Below are 16,280 nucleotides of genomic sequence, written 5' to 3'. Positions count from 1 at the left end.
ATCTAGAATGAGGCATCGATGTCAATGGGTCTCTCCCTATTAAACTCTATTGGGATAATGTCGTGTGGCGTATATGTCTTCCCTTAGATTATGTGGGATAGCATCTTGACCTACCTCCTTACTCTGAAAGGCCTTCTACTCCTTATTTTCAACTTTTAATGTGGATAATTCTCCCCCTTCAATTCTTGTGATTGTGCTTTTTGGCATCCATAGTCTTGAGCTCACTCCTCAACTCTATCAAGGCATCTTGCTATTTTTTTAAATTCACATTATAGTCTCCAAAAAGTTTAAAATAACTGATTCACTTAGAGAGAGAGAGAGAGAGAGAGAGAGAGAGAGAGCATGTTTTGGATGCATCCTTGCTATTAATGGTTATGCTTAAACTTTTGCCAAAGCAAATGCATTGGATCTCTCATAGGTATATATGGTTAGTGTTATGCATGTTTTAATTGATTTCTTCCAACTGTCATGTAACTTATTCAATAGATGTTTTGCTTCTCATGCTTTTGCAAATGCACCCTTAGCATTTGAGATCGATATGTTGGCTTGACTATAAAAGACGAGCTTCCAAGCATTTTTGTTCTTTTGTTTGTTTAATCATTTTGGCTAATTTAATGAGCCAACTAGATAGGATGTGTGCACAACTTGTGAGGTATGCTCTACAAATCCTTTAAGATGCAAAAATGCCATGCCAAGACTTTTCAAAAGTTTAAGAAGTAATAATTTGCAAATCAAACCAGACTAATAATAATTTCAACAAACAGTAAGAATGTAATGCATGCCAAATTGTAGCCAAGAATGAAGCCATCCCATAAAAATTTGAAATATGAACAAGACAACTTCATTATACATTGTGGTTGAAGCAACTAGGCTTTGCACTCCTCGGAATACACATGGCGTAGAGACAGAGGACTATGTCTTGATGCCACACCCTAGATACTATATGGTTTGCTATGTATTCACCTATGCATACTTGCATATGGGTAGATTCATTGATTACTTAGACTAGAGATGTGTGTCACTCTTTGTGCATGAGTCCATGGGGTTTGACACTAAACAATAAGAAGTCATAGACTTCTTCACAAGAGAATTGGTGATTGGAACTCTTACCTTGGTTTCAGCTTCTCGGTCTCAAAGGGTTTTTTTTTGGCCTTTCGACATGACAACAAAGGTAGATTAGTCTTAAGCAAAAGTAAATCAAAATTTGGCATCCTTAGCTAATCACATATAATTGGTCCCATGCATACAGAGAAATTACTCATGCATATTTGTAAGTGTAGCATTGTGTTACCTCTAGCACTAGCATTGTGTTACCTCTAGCTCTAATAACATGTAAATTGACAAACCGATATTTAAGGATTTAGGTCTCTCTCTCTCTCTCTCTCTCTCTCTATGTGTGTGTGTGCGCGTGCGTGCTACCATGGAGCCTACCAGTTGAAGTCCTTTGCCACCTTGATTCTCGGGCTAGTAGGATTTCGTACTCAAGTGTTGCAGCTTTTGGGCAAAGACATCAAAAGATGAAGACCATTTCAAACCCAAAAGAATGTATATATTATCTAAAGCTTGAAGGTCGAGAGATCAAGCTTCGGCTTGCAACTATAGAAAGGAGAGTTCGTGACATGGGGGGCAATAGAAAGCAAAAAGTCATCCATGAGGTACTACACAAATGTAATGCATCTCGAATGACAACTAGTTTCTAAAGTGCAAGAAATGGTTACCACTCAAGTGAAATCTGAAGCAAGAAATGATTGCTAATGTAAATAACAAAGTGAACAAAGTTGATCATTACATGGAAGTGAAAGAGCAAGAATCCAAAGTGAAGAATAGAATGATCTTATGGGTTGGGGGGTTCAAAGATGGATACCTTCATGATGATGAGGAGAATGACATAGATGCCATAATCGTTTGCCTTAAGAAGGAAATACCATAAGTCGAATGGGATGAGAATGAATATGCAATATCAATCAAGATGGCACACAACCACAAGTCTACTTCAAAGGGAGAGCAAACAAGAGTTAAAATCCTCAAACAAACACATAAGCTGAGGGGTACAAAGATTTGGATATCTGAGGAGCTCATTTCGATCTAGCTCAAACAAAAAAATAGTGAACTAACCACAAGTAAAGAAAGCAGGCAAATGGGCAGTTTATCAAGCACTGATTAGGGACTTCAAATCCAAACCCAAAGACTCTCAATCTTAAACTGATGTTACAAAGGAGGTACAAAGGCCACCTTATAATAGGACTAGAATATAGTTATGTCGTATAATAACTTGGAAGGAGTCGAGCTTTGTGGACTCCCCGATTCTCAAATTATCCAGATGTAGCAAATCACATTTTGGTGTTGTACTGTGTCTCATAGACCCGTAACATCTGCTGCAAATTTTAATAGATCTCCCTCCCTCCCTCCCTCCCTCGCTCCCTCCCTCCCTCTCTCTCTCTCTCTCTCTCTCTCTCTCCCCCCTTCCATCTCAAGCATTAGACTAATTAGTATTTCATCAACATTACCAAAAAATCATATAGCATAAGTATTGTCCATTTTCCTAAATGTTTGTATCAAGCAATATCTGACAGCGTAATCAATCTACCATTAGCATCATCTCGTGTAATCATCATCATCATGTGCATTAGCATCACCAATGTCTTAAATAAAATAATGACCATAGTACCTTTAGATGATTTTTGTGGGCTTTAGTGCCATATAATTACTTTGGACGAGCTGGGCTTCGTGGACTCCCCGATTCTCTAGCTACCTAGATGTAATAAATCACTTTTTGGTGTTGTACTGTGTCTCATAGAACCGTGAGGTTTTTTGCAGACGTTAATAAATCTCCCCCCCCCCCCCCTTCCTTTTCTCTCTCTCTCTCTCTCTCTCTCTCTCTCTCTCTCTCTCTCGTTCTTCTTCCATCTCAAGCATTAGACTAATTAGTATTTCATCAACATTACAAAAAAACCATATAGCATAAGTATCGCCCATTTTCCTAAATGTTTGTATAATCTGATATCACTGTAATCCATCTACCATTAGCATCATCTCATGTAAGCATCATCATCATGTGCATTAGCATCACCTACAATCTTAGATAAAATAATGACCATAGTGCCTTTAGATGATTCTTGTGGGCTTAAATGCATATTGGTATAAGAAGTTTCACATTTATAGATGTAGACCTTGATGATCATTTTTTAACAATAATATTGTGTCATTGCTTATGATCATTTAAAATTTGAAGGGACATTGCCTATGATAATTTATGAGTGATCAAAAATAAAAAAAGATAGCTTCTTCCTATGCTACAACAATAGCATCACCTTTGCCTAGCACTACACAAAATGAAGTCATCCTTCATCTCCAATAGTAGGATTCTCCTTCTCAAGAAGAAGAAATACTGAACTGAAAGATAAAGTTCAAAAGCTAGAAGAGAGCACTGAAAAATGATGAGTTCAAACTCAACAGTCCAACTACCAACGTCGTTTTAGATGAGGACCTAGTCTCTACTCAGATTCTCTACTCAGATGGAACGATTATCATATAATAATACCATATGGCCTTCTTCACAGGACCTTTCCTTATCTTGTGAGTGCCCATGAAAACACTCTTTCCTTTCTCTTTGCGAAACTTCTTTCTTAAAAAGCCAAAGTCTACTTTCATCTAAGCTATTCAATAGAATTAATCTATCCTTAACATAGTTCTCCATTCCCAACTTATGTTGGATTGCCAATTGTAAAGACTCTCCATAGGCAACACTACCTCTTGACCATAGACTAATAAGAAAGGAGTTATATTTTGTGGTCCATAGAGTCAAGGCATTTGGTACTACGACATTCAATCAATGCAGATTGCCATGATTAGCCTTGAGTTCATCTATGCAATTAGAGGTAGCGAGGGATATGAATTTGGGTGTAGCCTAGCAGTTCTATTGTTCCCTCCTATGAGATCCATAAGGAGTGATCTCTATAGAATTGAGTTTAGCCAAAAGCTCCATGGGTGCTAACTAAGATCCAGTTTACCTCCTGGCAAGTAAGCAGAATGGATGGAGCCTCAAGGCTATACTAAAGCGATGGAAGTTTATCCATCTACAATCCCAAGCCAACTAATTCATTAACACATTTCCCTTTCAATAGATTAGCACGCGTAGTCTTAAACCGTAGCACAACAATGGAAGTCACTAGTCCTTGGATAGGCTTTTGAATTTTTACCAGTTTTGCAATTTAGAAAGGATGTCTGGGAGGGTCTTCTTGAGCAAGAGTTGCAATCATAGATCTAACCTTCAAATATTATATGGAACCTAACCATAAGGATTTGAGGAGAAAGCATCTAACCACTTATTGTGTAGGCTAAAGAAGCACTTTTTGATCTCAAGCATCCCTAAGGGCTTGGTATAGTAAGGTTGACACTTACTTCCCCAAGGGCTTGGTATAGCAAGATTGAAATTTACTTTAGAGAACAAGGGTTCAAGAGAAGTGAACTTAATCATATGAAGAGAAATGCAGATGCTCTCACAATCATTATTGGATGCCCTCATTATAGCAGGTAGCAATAACAAGCTGATCAAGGAGGTTAAGGTCAATCTACGTAGACAATTTGAAATGCATGATTTGGGGTTCTTGCGTTACATCTTGGGTGTTGAGATAGAACAAATACACAAAGGCATATTTTTAAGCCAAACAAGGTAGATTGACTCTAATTTGGAGCACTTTGGGATGTTGGATGTGATACCTTTGAGTATGCCTATTGAGACTGGGAACAACATGCTGAAGTTGTAAAGTGTAGGATTTTCAAGTCCTACACTTTACCAACACGCAGTTGGTAAGCTCATCTACTTGGTGACATCGACATAACTAGATATTTGCTATGAAGTAGGGGTATTGAGCCAGTTTATGGCAATGTCGTGAATCCACCATTGGAATGGGATGAAGCTCATTTTTAGGTACCTTGTTGGGATAGCCAATCATAGGCTAACATATCTTAAAGAGAGCCCATATGCAAAACCCAACCCAGAGGGGTTTTGTAATGTAGATTCAAGAAGTGGCCCCTAATGCAAGTTTATTTCAAGATACACATTTATGCTGAATGCCCATTTTGCATCTGGGTCTAACAAGAAGCAAGCTATCATGTCTACAGGTGAATGCCCATTATGGTACTATCTACAATTGCAATATCTATTTTAGAATACACATTTATGTTGAACGCCCATTGTGTATCTTGGTGTAGGAAGAAGCAAGCCACTGTGGCACTATCTTCAGCAAAGACTGAGTACATATCTCTTGCACGGTATGCGCGTGAATGCAATTTCACAGGCTCTTGGAGGATCTTGGTGTAATCCAAGGTGGTGCTATCGTAATCTTTTGTGATAATTAGAGTGCCATTGCATTGGCAAGGAATCAAAAGATCATTAGAGATTAATGCACACTGATATCCACTACCATTTCATCCGACATCAAGTGGAAGAAGGAACTATTCTTTTAGTTCATTGTTTCTCCGAGGACTAGTCAGCAAATTTGTTTACAAAAGCCTTGCCTCATGAGAAGTTTGAGAAGTTCAAATCCTATCTATGTCTTCGTGATACAAAGACCCACACAAACCTAGGAACCAACACATTATCCCATCATATTGTCAATATGAAAATGGGTAAAGCCATGCAAATATGGTCAAGATTCATGACAACATGTAGAGCATGTGCATTCATAAAATGAAAGATTTGTTACAAGAGAAACCTATCTTTGATAGTAATAAGGGAATGATTATGAAACAAATGAGCCATTTTCTTTCTTCAGTTAGTATTTAGTTTCTTTTGCTTAAAAGGTAACATTGCCTTGATGGCTCTACTAGGGCACTATGCATAGTTGTGCTTGTAAAGTGGATAAGTAGTGTAATGTTGAGCTCAAAATGAATTTTAAAAATATCCTAATTGACATTGAGAAATGAGTGCTAGGTGGGAAGCTATATGAAACTTCACTTACTATAAGAATTGACAATAAGGAATCCCTAACATAAGGAAATCATTTGAATGGAAAAGTAGGAACCTAGTGAGCCAACGACTAAAGATCCCAAATAGGGTAGATTCAAGCCTTTTTATATGCTTGTAAAGTTGAGAAGTATAACATAATGTTGAAGCTCAAAATTAATTTTTAAAACATCCTAATTGGCAATGAGAAATGAGTGCTAGGTGGGAAGCTATATGAAACTTCACTTATTGTAAGAATTGACAGGTAATCCCTTACATAAAGTGTCAAATATAAGTGGAAATATAGGGATCTCCTCCTAAAGCTCATAAGCCAACGACTGAAGATCCCACATAGTAGATATGGCAATTAATCCACTTATTATAGTGGCTTTCAGTCGAGCAACGCAAACATGGTATGTGCTCTTTTCAAGCTCACCATAATAAGTGCGAATAGTTCAATGCATTGTTCCTTCATATTGCTCTTGCATGTCATATTTGGGGCATGTGCACAAGAGTCCATACATGTGGGCACGAATATCTAAGTGCTTGCACAATTTACCTCTAGTGCGATCTTGATGCCATTTGCTTCTATTTAAGAATAGAATGTGGTTAGCTTCTTATGTTGAAGTTTAACTGATGTTATAAAAATACCTAAAATCATATGAGGATGCAACAAATTCACAAAAACACAAAACCTTAAACCTAAAGGAATCTTCATGATAGCGCAGATGCATGCCATAGAGTCTCAACATAAATCCACTAGTCCTCCCAAGGAGAGGTGAGTTATAATGCCTCTAGATATACAAAGTATTTCACACAAGGCTAAGAGAAGTACAACTCTCACAGCAATTATTTCAGGTCATACCAGATTCATAGTTGACCATTATTTCAGGTCAACCGGACTTATAGTTGACGAATAATACATTCCAGCTGTGGATTTTTTCTGATTTGCAAACCTAAACCATAGGAAGCTTATCTTATACAGTAAAAGATCAACATCATCATCAAAACTAAAGCACTGTTTCCTTCAGAGAGATGGAGCTAGTTACTCACCTTAAGTCTCAATTTGAAGCTTGGCAGAGGGCAGATTCACTCCTCGCGAGTAATGAAGCTAGTCAATGTTTGCATCAACGTTTGGGCCTGCTCTGACTCAGGCTGCGCAATGAAGAACACATGGCCTACACCCTCCGACATCAAGACCTCCACACTGTGGCCGGCTGCCTCCATCGCTTTGCAGAATTCCAATCCCATGTAGTGCAGCCCATCTCTGTCTGCTAGAGCTACCAGCACTCTGGGGAACACCACATCTTTCAGGTTGGGGGAATCAGGACCTATTGGATTCACAAATGGGTGATCTTTGTTCGCGCCAGACGGAAGAGCTAGCTTCATGCACAGATCCGCGATGCCCCAATTCATCTGCGCATCTTGGGCGCATTCCATCTCCTCCCGCGTCCTCTGTTCGCGAACAAACCCGGGATGGATGTAGATCAGACCGCGGATGCAAAGAGGGTCCCAAGAGCCTAGTCTCTGGGCGGCGCGGAGGGCGACTTGGTGGACGCTGGCGCCGCCGGCGCTCTCGCCGGCGACGAAGCAACGGGAGAAGTCGGCAGCGGCGAGCCAGGGCTCGAGGTCGGGGGAGCCGCGGGCCTGGAGGAGGGACTGGGAGTGCAACCAGAGGAGGGCGAGGAAGTTATCATCGAAGGCGGCGGGGAGGGGGTGTTCGGGGGCGAGGCGGTAGGAGGAGGACAAGCAGATGGAGGAGGAAAGGCGGGAAAGGTGTAAGCAGAAGTTATGGAAGTTGATCCATTGGGGGGAGCCGAAGATGAAGCCACCGCCATGGAAGTAGAGAACGACGGGGAGGCGAGAGTTGGGGGGGGGGGAGGAGGGGAGGAAGAGGCGAGCGGAGAGGGAGGAGTGAGGGAGGAGGGTGATGTCTTTAGAGAAGACGGGAGGGTCAAGGGAAGGAGGGACGGGAGGGCCTGGAGAGCTTCGTCGAATTGAGCCATCTGTGTAGCGGAAGAAGAAAGGAGGAATGCTCTCTGCAACCTCTTTGTCTTCGTGCTCCTCCACCACCTCCATGGTTGCTGCTGCTGCTTCTTCTTCTTCGTTGAGCCGGTTGTAATTCGTCCATTTATTTCTACGAGTCCATCTACGGCAGGCTTTTCTTGCGAGCCATTTTCATTGCGAGAAATCCCAGGGTCTGGGGTATGATGGCGACAACAGACTCACCTTCAGCGAGCCATCTCAGCAATTTCGACATTTTTTGTCGCTGATAGCAGGTCACGTCCTCGGTCTGGCAATGACACCTCTAGCATGGGGATTGATCTCCTGCAAGATTATTGCTGCTGATCGGACGGCAGAGATTGCTTTCTTGCCATCCCTAAACCTTGACGCGCAAAACCAATGGGTTGTGCGTGCCCGTCGTCGTCGTGAATAAACACCTAGCGACTATAACGTGTGGGTTGTGCGTGCCCGTCCCAAGTTCAAGCCCCACGGGTAGCTCACGGCTTTTATCTTGCAGCCGTCGATAGGGCTAAAACGTGTGGGGCTTGTACATGCCAGTCTCACGAGTTCAAGCCCTAAGGGCTAAAACATGTGAGTTGTGCATGATGCCTGTCTCGAGTTCAAGCCCCAAGTCAACAGCTCAGGGCTTTTTCTTGGGGCACCCTTGGCACTTTCAATTCCAATACAATGCCCCCCCAAAAAAATCTACCCAAACCATTGACAGATTCCGACTGTCAACAGATAGGGGAGTTGAGGTGCCATGTCACTTTCCTGACAATTTCATTCATGTCGTCTACCTTTATGATGGGCGCATTGCATGTGGCCTGTGCTGCAAAGTAGCAAATATATAATTAGAGAGAGGAACCAACTTCGGTTAGACTTTGACCAATCGATGGATCTTGACCATAGATGAGAGTTCCCATATCTAGAAGCAAACCCTTAAAACTGGCAACCACAATCGACTCATTAGGTATAGGAACTTGTCCCTAGTCGAAGACTGAGTTGTTTCTAACAACCCACATGGTTAATTTCTTTGTTACAATACATACATACATACATACATATACATATACATATACATATATATAAAAGTTTTGATTACAAAATGAATAAAGAATCAATTTGCATATGAAAGCATTTATTTAGGATTGAAGCTTAATGTGAGTGCAAAGCCTTGATCTTGAAGCGTGTAAGAACTTTTAAAGCTTCATGAAATTTTTTATGACGCCCAAATATGTGCAAACAATTTAAGGGTTGACTTCTAACATCATTTGTACTATCTACCATTTCTTTAATGGAGAATGTGTGCTTTGAAGACTAAGGTGATCAAGATCTTAACTCCTCTTGCTTACCACTTAGTCGCCATGTAGAGGAGAGGCTCGATGCTTCAATAAAGAGTAGTTTGATCTTAGTTCTTGTTTATTCTAGCTCCAAGGCCATCTGTTTTTCTTATCCAACGCATTGTCCATAGACCCAATCTTTGGCAAATTCTTTCTCCTTGAAGCGGCCCTCAAATTTCCCTTCGGCTCATGCCAATGCCCCACATGCCAATATATCTAACTAAAACATTTGCACCAGTAGCAACTTTTTAACTCCTTAGGGTCACATGCATTCAGTATGATCTGCATTTGGATGTGCCACCATCAAATCCTATGAGAAACCAATTGTAGGTGTAGTAACTGTGGCATTGTAGCCATGGATAAGTTGTTCACAATCATCTCTCTTTCCTCCTCTTATATAGAACCTTGTGAGATCCAACTAAAGTAGCCTTTGTCAAGGTAAAAAATAAAAGGTCAACATAGTTATGTAAATGCAAGTCATTAGGAAAATCTTTTGGAAACTCAGTTATAGAAGTATACGTAATTTGGGCGAACCTTTCCTCAATATAAAGCTACAAATGTTAGCCCATGCTAACATTTTAAAACTTCAATGGATATAAATATCCTTAAACTTCATATATAAGAATTAGATCTAATCTTATAGAGGGCTTCAAAGACTAGTGCCAATTGATTGAATATTTGGATGGCTAGATTTGGAGCTTGTATGATAAAGCTATTTGGGCAAATTTATCAAATTTAAATCTATAAACAATAGCCCAAGTAACTTACGGCTTGATCTAGGTGGAGGGGCAAAAAGGGTGCAGATGCACAGTGATGATGTGGCACTTAGGTTCACATACATGACTATTCTAGGCAAGACGTGTGCCTCTTGGACATTGATGAGGTGTCAAGAGGGTGCACATGTAGTGTGCACAGTGTGCTTGTAGAGAGGTAACAGTGTGTATGTGGGTTCAATACCATGTGGCAACGATGAGATGGCACATGTGACTAGACCTGATGATGTGGTAGATGACGTGGATCTAGTAACATGGCACAAATGATGTGGCAGCTGATTGTGTAGGGTGATGTGGCCCTGATGACATGTCACTGTTGATTAGGTTGATGACATGGCATCATTGTTGATGTGGCAGTCAAAGGCCTCGGTGCTGACGTGGGAGTAGGCGTGACATGGTGAATGGATCAAATCTGTTAACGTGGTAGTGTGCCATGTGTCATGGTGATGTGTCAACATGGTCAGCCCTACTGACATGGTAGATAAGATGCTCTTGATGATGTGGCATTGTAGATGGGGTTAACATGGGTCAACCTCGTGTGGTGCCATGTGTATGCTTGTGGACCTAGCCGCTTGTAGAGAGTCGTTAGGTGACTGTGCTTGGTTGCCAAGGCCCTAAGCGTGTCGGTTGGTCGGAGCATAGAGTTTGTCGTTGATTGATGGGCAACGTGCGAGCCGTTTTGGTTGAAGGGTTGCAGCTGGGCGAGGAGCCGTCGAAAGTGGTAGTTGTTAGAGAAGGCTTCACTTTTGTGGAGCTGGAGGCGCTGTGCTCATTGAAGAGGTGTGCAAAGTGCTCATCTGCAGAGTTGTGTTGGAGGCTAAGTCGTTGATGGATTGTCCTTCAGTCGTCCATTGCATGCTGTAGTTCGTAGTATCCAAATTCTGTTGTGGAGCCGCTAGGATCTCGCTTGGTTGCTGAAGTGTTGGAGGTTGCTATATTGTAGATAGTCGTGGATGATGAAAGCTGTAGGGGCATTGGCTTATAGAGTTGCAGGTGCTCTGAAGATGTGCTTGGGCTAGCTTTGTGGAGACTATGTTGAGGAAGATCCATCGGGGAGGTCGTCTCGACTGTAGAGTCAAGTTGCTTAAACTCGCAATGATCGCAATCATGCCTCAATGGAAGGCAAGGGAGCTTTGATACCATGAACAAATAAGGAGGGAGGAGAGGAGAAGAGTGGATATGAGGAGAGAGGGCATAGCTAGAGAGCACACCACAAATGACTAACGGTACACTAGATTTAGTTAGAGGGCATAGCTAGAGAGGACATCGCAAATGACTAACTGTACTCTAGATTTAGTTGAAAATGTAGAATATATACAAATCCCTTTAGGGTTAGGGTTAGGGCTTCTAACCCTTTTCTTTATAGCACTCTATTGGGCTAGTGCTATGCACATATCGAACATATGATGTTGAGATGGTTCCTCATCACCCGCTGGCAGAGCTAGAAACTCCCACTCTGGGAGTTTCGGCCCATTTTGGGAAAGCCAGCCATGCATGGTTGCTGGCTGTAGCCGATCACCAAACTTCCTCTCACTCCATGCGTTTCGATTTGCATGGCAAGCTCCCTCACAAATTCTAGTTGCTCCACACTCCTTCGCCCTTGCTCCTCGCGTTAGTTTCCCCTCCGAGCTCATGCCATGGCAGAGTCAAACCTTTTTGGGATGGACTTGAACACGGTCTGGACTCTAGCATCACCCTTCCTCCAGCTCTCCCAAAGTGCTACGTAGGTCATTGAATTCATCCCTTCCACACAGGTTTCAGCACTTGCTAGTAAATCCCATCAAGAAAGCTGCAACAATGCTCCTACACAATCCAAAGTCACAAAGAAGAAGGGCAAGAAAGGCAGGAGCGCAAATGCCAAGCTAGCTGCACGATGCAAAAAGAAGGCTGCAACATAGTCCATAGATAAGACAAAGTGGAAAGAGAACAAAAACCCAGTGAGTGGTGCATGCAACAAAACGTCCTATGCACGGTAGACCAATGCAAAAATAAATGGGAGAAGTTGTTCGACCTTTGGAACAAAGTACACGATTTCGAGAGGAGGTAGAAGTCAGGACTCTCAAGATTCTTTGAGATGGATGATGAAGAGAAGATCCACCATTGGCTACCCATTGAGCATATGTCACTATAGGTTTGCCAAAAGATGGTGAGTCTATTCAGGTTGGATCGCCAAATCAACCCGGGCAACATTGCCATAGATTCATTGAATGGTAATCTTGCTTCCACGATTTGCTAGTGTATTGTTCGTTTTGCAACTGCTCATTCTCATTCACCTGGGTGTTTGCCTCAGTGGAGGATGGCAATCCAAACCTAGAGAATTCACCTCCGTGTCCTCCAAAGGACCCATTCGCTAAGGAGCCAGTCAGGGATGACTCGGGCATGGCAATACTTTGGGTTTCCATTCATTTTAAATGGCACCATTTGTACGCAGTCATCATGCATTGGGTTTCCATTAATTTTAAATGGCAGCATTTGTTTGTATATTCAAAATAAAGGGCATAATTCATTTGTATATTCATAAGAAAGGGTAGCAATCCTTTGTATATTCGTTTGTATACATGGTAGCGTTCTTTTGTATATTCTTTTTTATATTTGAAATGACAAGTAAGATTGTGTGTGTTGTTGATTTCTAGAAAATAAAAGGACACGTATACATGGCCTTAGCTTTGTAGAAGTCAAATAGCCAAATATCTTTATTCACTCATCGTACAAACATGGCTCATAGAGCCTACAAGCCACTGTCATACACTCCCTAATTCTTTGTAGGAAAGAAATAGCTCATGGAGGTACTAGGTAGTCCAACAAGGAGGTTCTTGTGACCTCTCCTCCCTCGTACTCTCAACTGCCTGATTGTTCAACTACACATTGAGTTGGGGCACAAAATGATATGGAATCTCCACCTCGAAGTCTAGGCAAATGTTGTGCAAGATGCAACAAGCTACCACAACTTTTGGTAAGAAGTTAACATGTGGCCTCCTAATGGGATTTTTAAAAATTGGCCAAGTAGTTTTTAATTGACCAAATGACCTTTCCACCACAATACTTGTTGAGGATTGTGCGAAATTAAAATTCTTCAACCTAGATCATCTAGTGCTGGAAAGGGGATTACTAGCCATGGCAAGGAAATGTAGTCTCCATCTACAAGAATGTACTCTTGGATTTCGAAATCACCATTGATGGAAGATGGAAGAGGCTAGAATTCTCAAGAAGTCTCAAATCATTGACTGATCCTGCCCATCCAGTGAAGATGTCTAAGAATTGCATCCTCACATCCACAAGAGCTTGCAGGGACATGGAGTACCTTTGGTTTTTGCCGTCTCTCCATGCAGTGTGCCATTCCCCTAGGGGAACTTAATCTCTATGTGTGTGTTGTCAATAGCACAGGAACATTGGGAAACCCTCGAAGTGCATGGAATCCTTGCTTCAATTCTTCATGCCTGCATTTGTTGAAGGCCAACATATGAAATCCTTGATGTGCTTGTTCAAGGCTTTCACAAATTGCTACACAACATGGTCAACTGTAGAATTTCCCACCCCATAATGCTCCGGCAGATCCATCAACTTCATTCGCGATGCAAGCCGATGCAATGCAATGGCAACCTTCTTCTGCACAATCAGCACTCGTGTAGGTATGCTTTGTAAGGAGAGGGGGATTTCTTTCTATGAAAGATTGTCCCATACCAATTCACAGACGAAATGGTACATCTGCCTGGGTAGTCTCACGGCTGCCTCAAACCTCATGTCGTTCTTGTCCACATAGTGAAAGGGACCTTGGCTTCATGTACCATAGGCCATATGCATTCCTCCTCTGAATGCTTTCAAGTTGCAAGAATTCATCCAGCATTGTTGTTGCTGTATGAACAAGAAGAGCTTGCAGAGGTCCGCCTCCTCCTTAGAGTCATCTTCATTGTCTATGCTGTCATATTCGGATTCACCCTCCATACCGTCCCTTGTATGCTGTGTGGACTCAACAGATATCATTTGTATTAGCTGCAACCATTGGTGGATGCAGAGGCCGATTGCCATGGCAGTGGCAACGCGGGATGGAAGCATTTTAGTATCCATTTGTGGAGATAGAATTTATGTAGGAAGAAGCAGATGAACACAGGGATGGCGGGACAAGTCACTACAGGTTAGGTTGCTGGCAGAGGTGTGGCTGATTTTAGAGGAATGGTCTCTGTTGAGGAGGCATGGTGGAAGGCGACGGTACATTTCTTGCTAGTACATTTCAAAACTGTGGAGACTCATTTTGCAACTAGTAGTTCACCTCCTGGAGCTGCTTGTAGGGGCGTGAATTATGGGCTAGTGGAGTAAAATCCGGCTCCCATGGGGCCTGGACTGTAGAATCTTTGGTCACCAGTTGCCTTCCCTACAACCAAAAATATGGACGATAAATTCCCCATGTTTGCGGTGTATGGGGCCTTGGTCTAAGAACAACCACCACACCTTGCAAGCATCCCTTTCCACTAGGTATGTTGATTTTCTTAAGTTTTTCTTGCCTTTTCCTTTCCCCTTTCCCTTTCCTTCACTTTCCCTTTCCCTTTCCTTCCCCTTCCCTTTCCCTTTCCCTTCCCCTTCCCCTTCCCTTCCCTTCCCTTCCCTTCCCTTTCCCTCCCCTTTTCCCTTTCTTGTGTTTTCTCCCTTTCTCTCTTCTCTTTTCCCCTTTTTCAATTTTTCCCTTTTCACCTTTTCTCTCTTCTCTTTTCTCCCTTCCTTGTTCTCTTTCTCCCTTCTCTTTTCTCCCTTTCCTTTTCCCCTTTTCTCTTTTTGCCCTTCTCTCCCTTTCCCTTTTCCCTTTTCCCTTTTCCCTTTTTGCTTTTCTCTTTTCACTTTTCTCCCTTTTGTTTCAAAATGTATGTATGTTTAATTAATTGAATCCACAATGAGTGTTAGGCTTTATGAATGTATGTATTTGAAAAATAGGCTTAGATCATGTTTTTTATGAATGTATTTTTTTAGTTCTCTCAGTATGTAGGTTTCCGAGGCTTTTTGTCACCTACAGATATATTGGGGTTGTCGTTTGTAGTATATGTGTAGCTTAGGACCTTGAGTCGTGTTTCGGTGAGAGATGTAGGATTAAGTGTAGTAAACAAACAAAGTGCATGCATGTGTAAAAGGAACGTGTATCATCATGATAGAGGTAATGAAGGCTTTCGCCTTCATTGGGGGTTGCAAGGTTTAGGAGGAGTTTAAGGGTTAGGAGGTTCCAGGGTTAGAAGGAGGTTCTAGGGCTTAGAAGGAGGTCCCAAGGTTTAGAAGGAGGTTTCCAGGGTTAGAAGGAGTTCCAAGGTTTAGAAGGAGGTTCCAAGGTTTAGAGAGAGGTTCTAGAGTTTAGAAGAGGTTCCAGGGTTAGAAGGAGGTTCCAAGGTTTAGAAGGAGTCCAGGGTTAGGAGGATTTGGACGTGGAGTGCAAGGAAGCATGGACACTTGAGACAATTGCTTGGAATACTAAAGTAGAACTCAACACAATGCCCCAAAGAGTGCGGGCTTCATTCCATTATGTGGTATTTATACAAGTTGGAGAGCTTCTCTCTCTGCATGTATGAATTGTAACAGATTCTCTCTCTACATGTAGAAGTTGTATGTAGAAGTTGTAACACATTCTCTTTCTACATGTAGAACTCGCATATAGAAGTTGTAACACATTCTCTTTCTACATGTAGAACTCACATATAGAAGTTGTAACACATTCTCTTTCTACATGTAGAAGTCATATGTAGAAGTTGTAACACATTCTCTTTCTACATGTAGAAGTTATATGTAGAAGTTGTAACACACCAGTAGATAGTGCCGAAATTTTTTTACACTATACACCATTGCTAGGGCTTCTCTTTCAGTGGTGGTATAGTTGATCTCTGCATCATTGAGTTGTCGACTGGCGAAGTGGAATGGGTAGTCTTTCTTATGTTCACTAGGTTGACAAAGCACACTCCCAATTGCATACTTGGATCCATCAGTATGAACATGAAAATCAATATCCCAATTGGGAGATATAAGGATGGGTGCTGTGATTAGGCGCCACTTTAAAAGCTCAAAAGCTTGGTTGCACTCTTCAATCCATAAGAATTCTACTAATAATTTGTAAAGTGGTCTAGCTATCATGGCATACTTGTTCATTTTGTATCCATTGTTGAAGTGCCTAAAAAGAGCCTTCTCCACCACTGCATTTGGGTATGGAGCTTCTTTTATTTGAGGCTCAGGAGTTGATGTGGATGA

At 41.8% G+C, this 16,280-nt stretch overlaps 1 protein-coding gene across 1 annotated transcript; it reads right to left on the bottom strand.

Moving 5' to 3' along the window:
• Positions 1 to 6,643: 6,643 nt before the first annotated feature.
• Positions 6,644 to 8,067, bottom strand: LOC147896041 (strigolactones hydrolase CXE15-like). The gene has a single exon (XM_087382118.1). It carries the CDS (start codon positions 8,024 to 8,026, stop codon positions 7,037 to 7,039), a length of 990 nt encoding a protein of 329 aa, XP_087238244.1. The 5' UTR covers positions 8,027 to 8,067; the 3' UTR covers positions 6,644 to 7,036.
• Positions 8,068 to 16,280: the final 8,213 nt, after the last annotated feature.

Source organism: Dipteris shenzhenensis, chromosome 12 (genome assembly GCF_047967505.1).
Source record: "Dipteris shenzhenensis isolate YYH24624 ecotype China chromosome 12, Dip_SZ_1.0, whole genome shotgun sequence".
In the NCBI taxonomy this organism is placed as follows: Eukaryota; Viridiplantae; Streptophyta; class Polypodiopsida; order Gleicheniales; family Dipteridaceae; genus Dipteris; species Dipteris shenzhenensis.
Note: the sequence above shows the minus strand (reverse complement) of the source record. Positions and strands in the feature narration are given on the sequence as shown.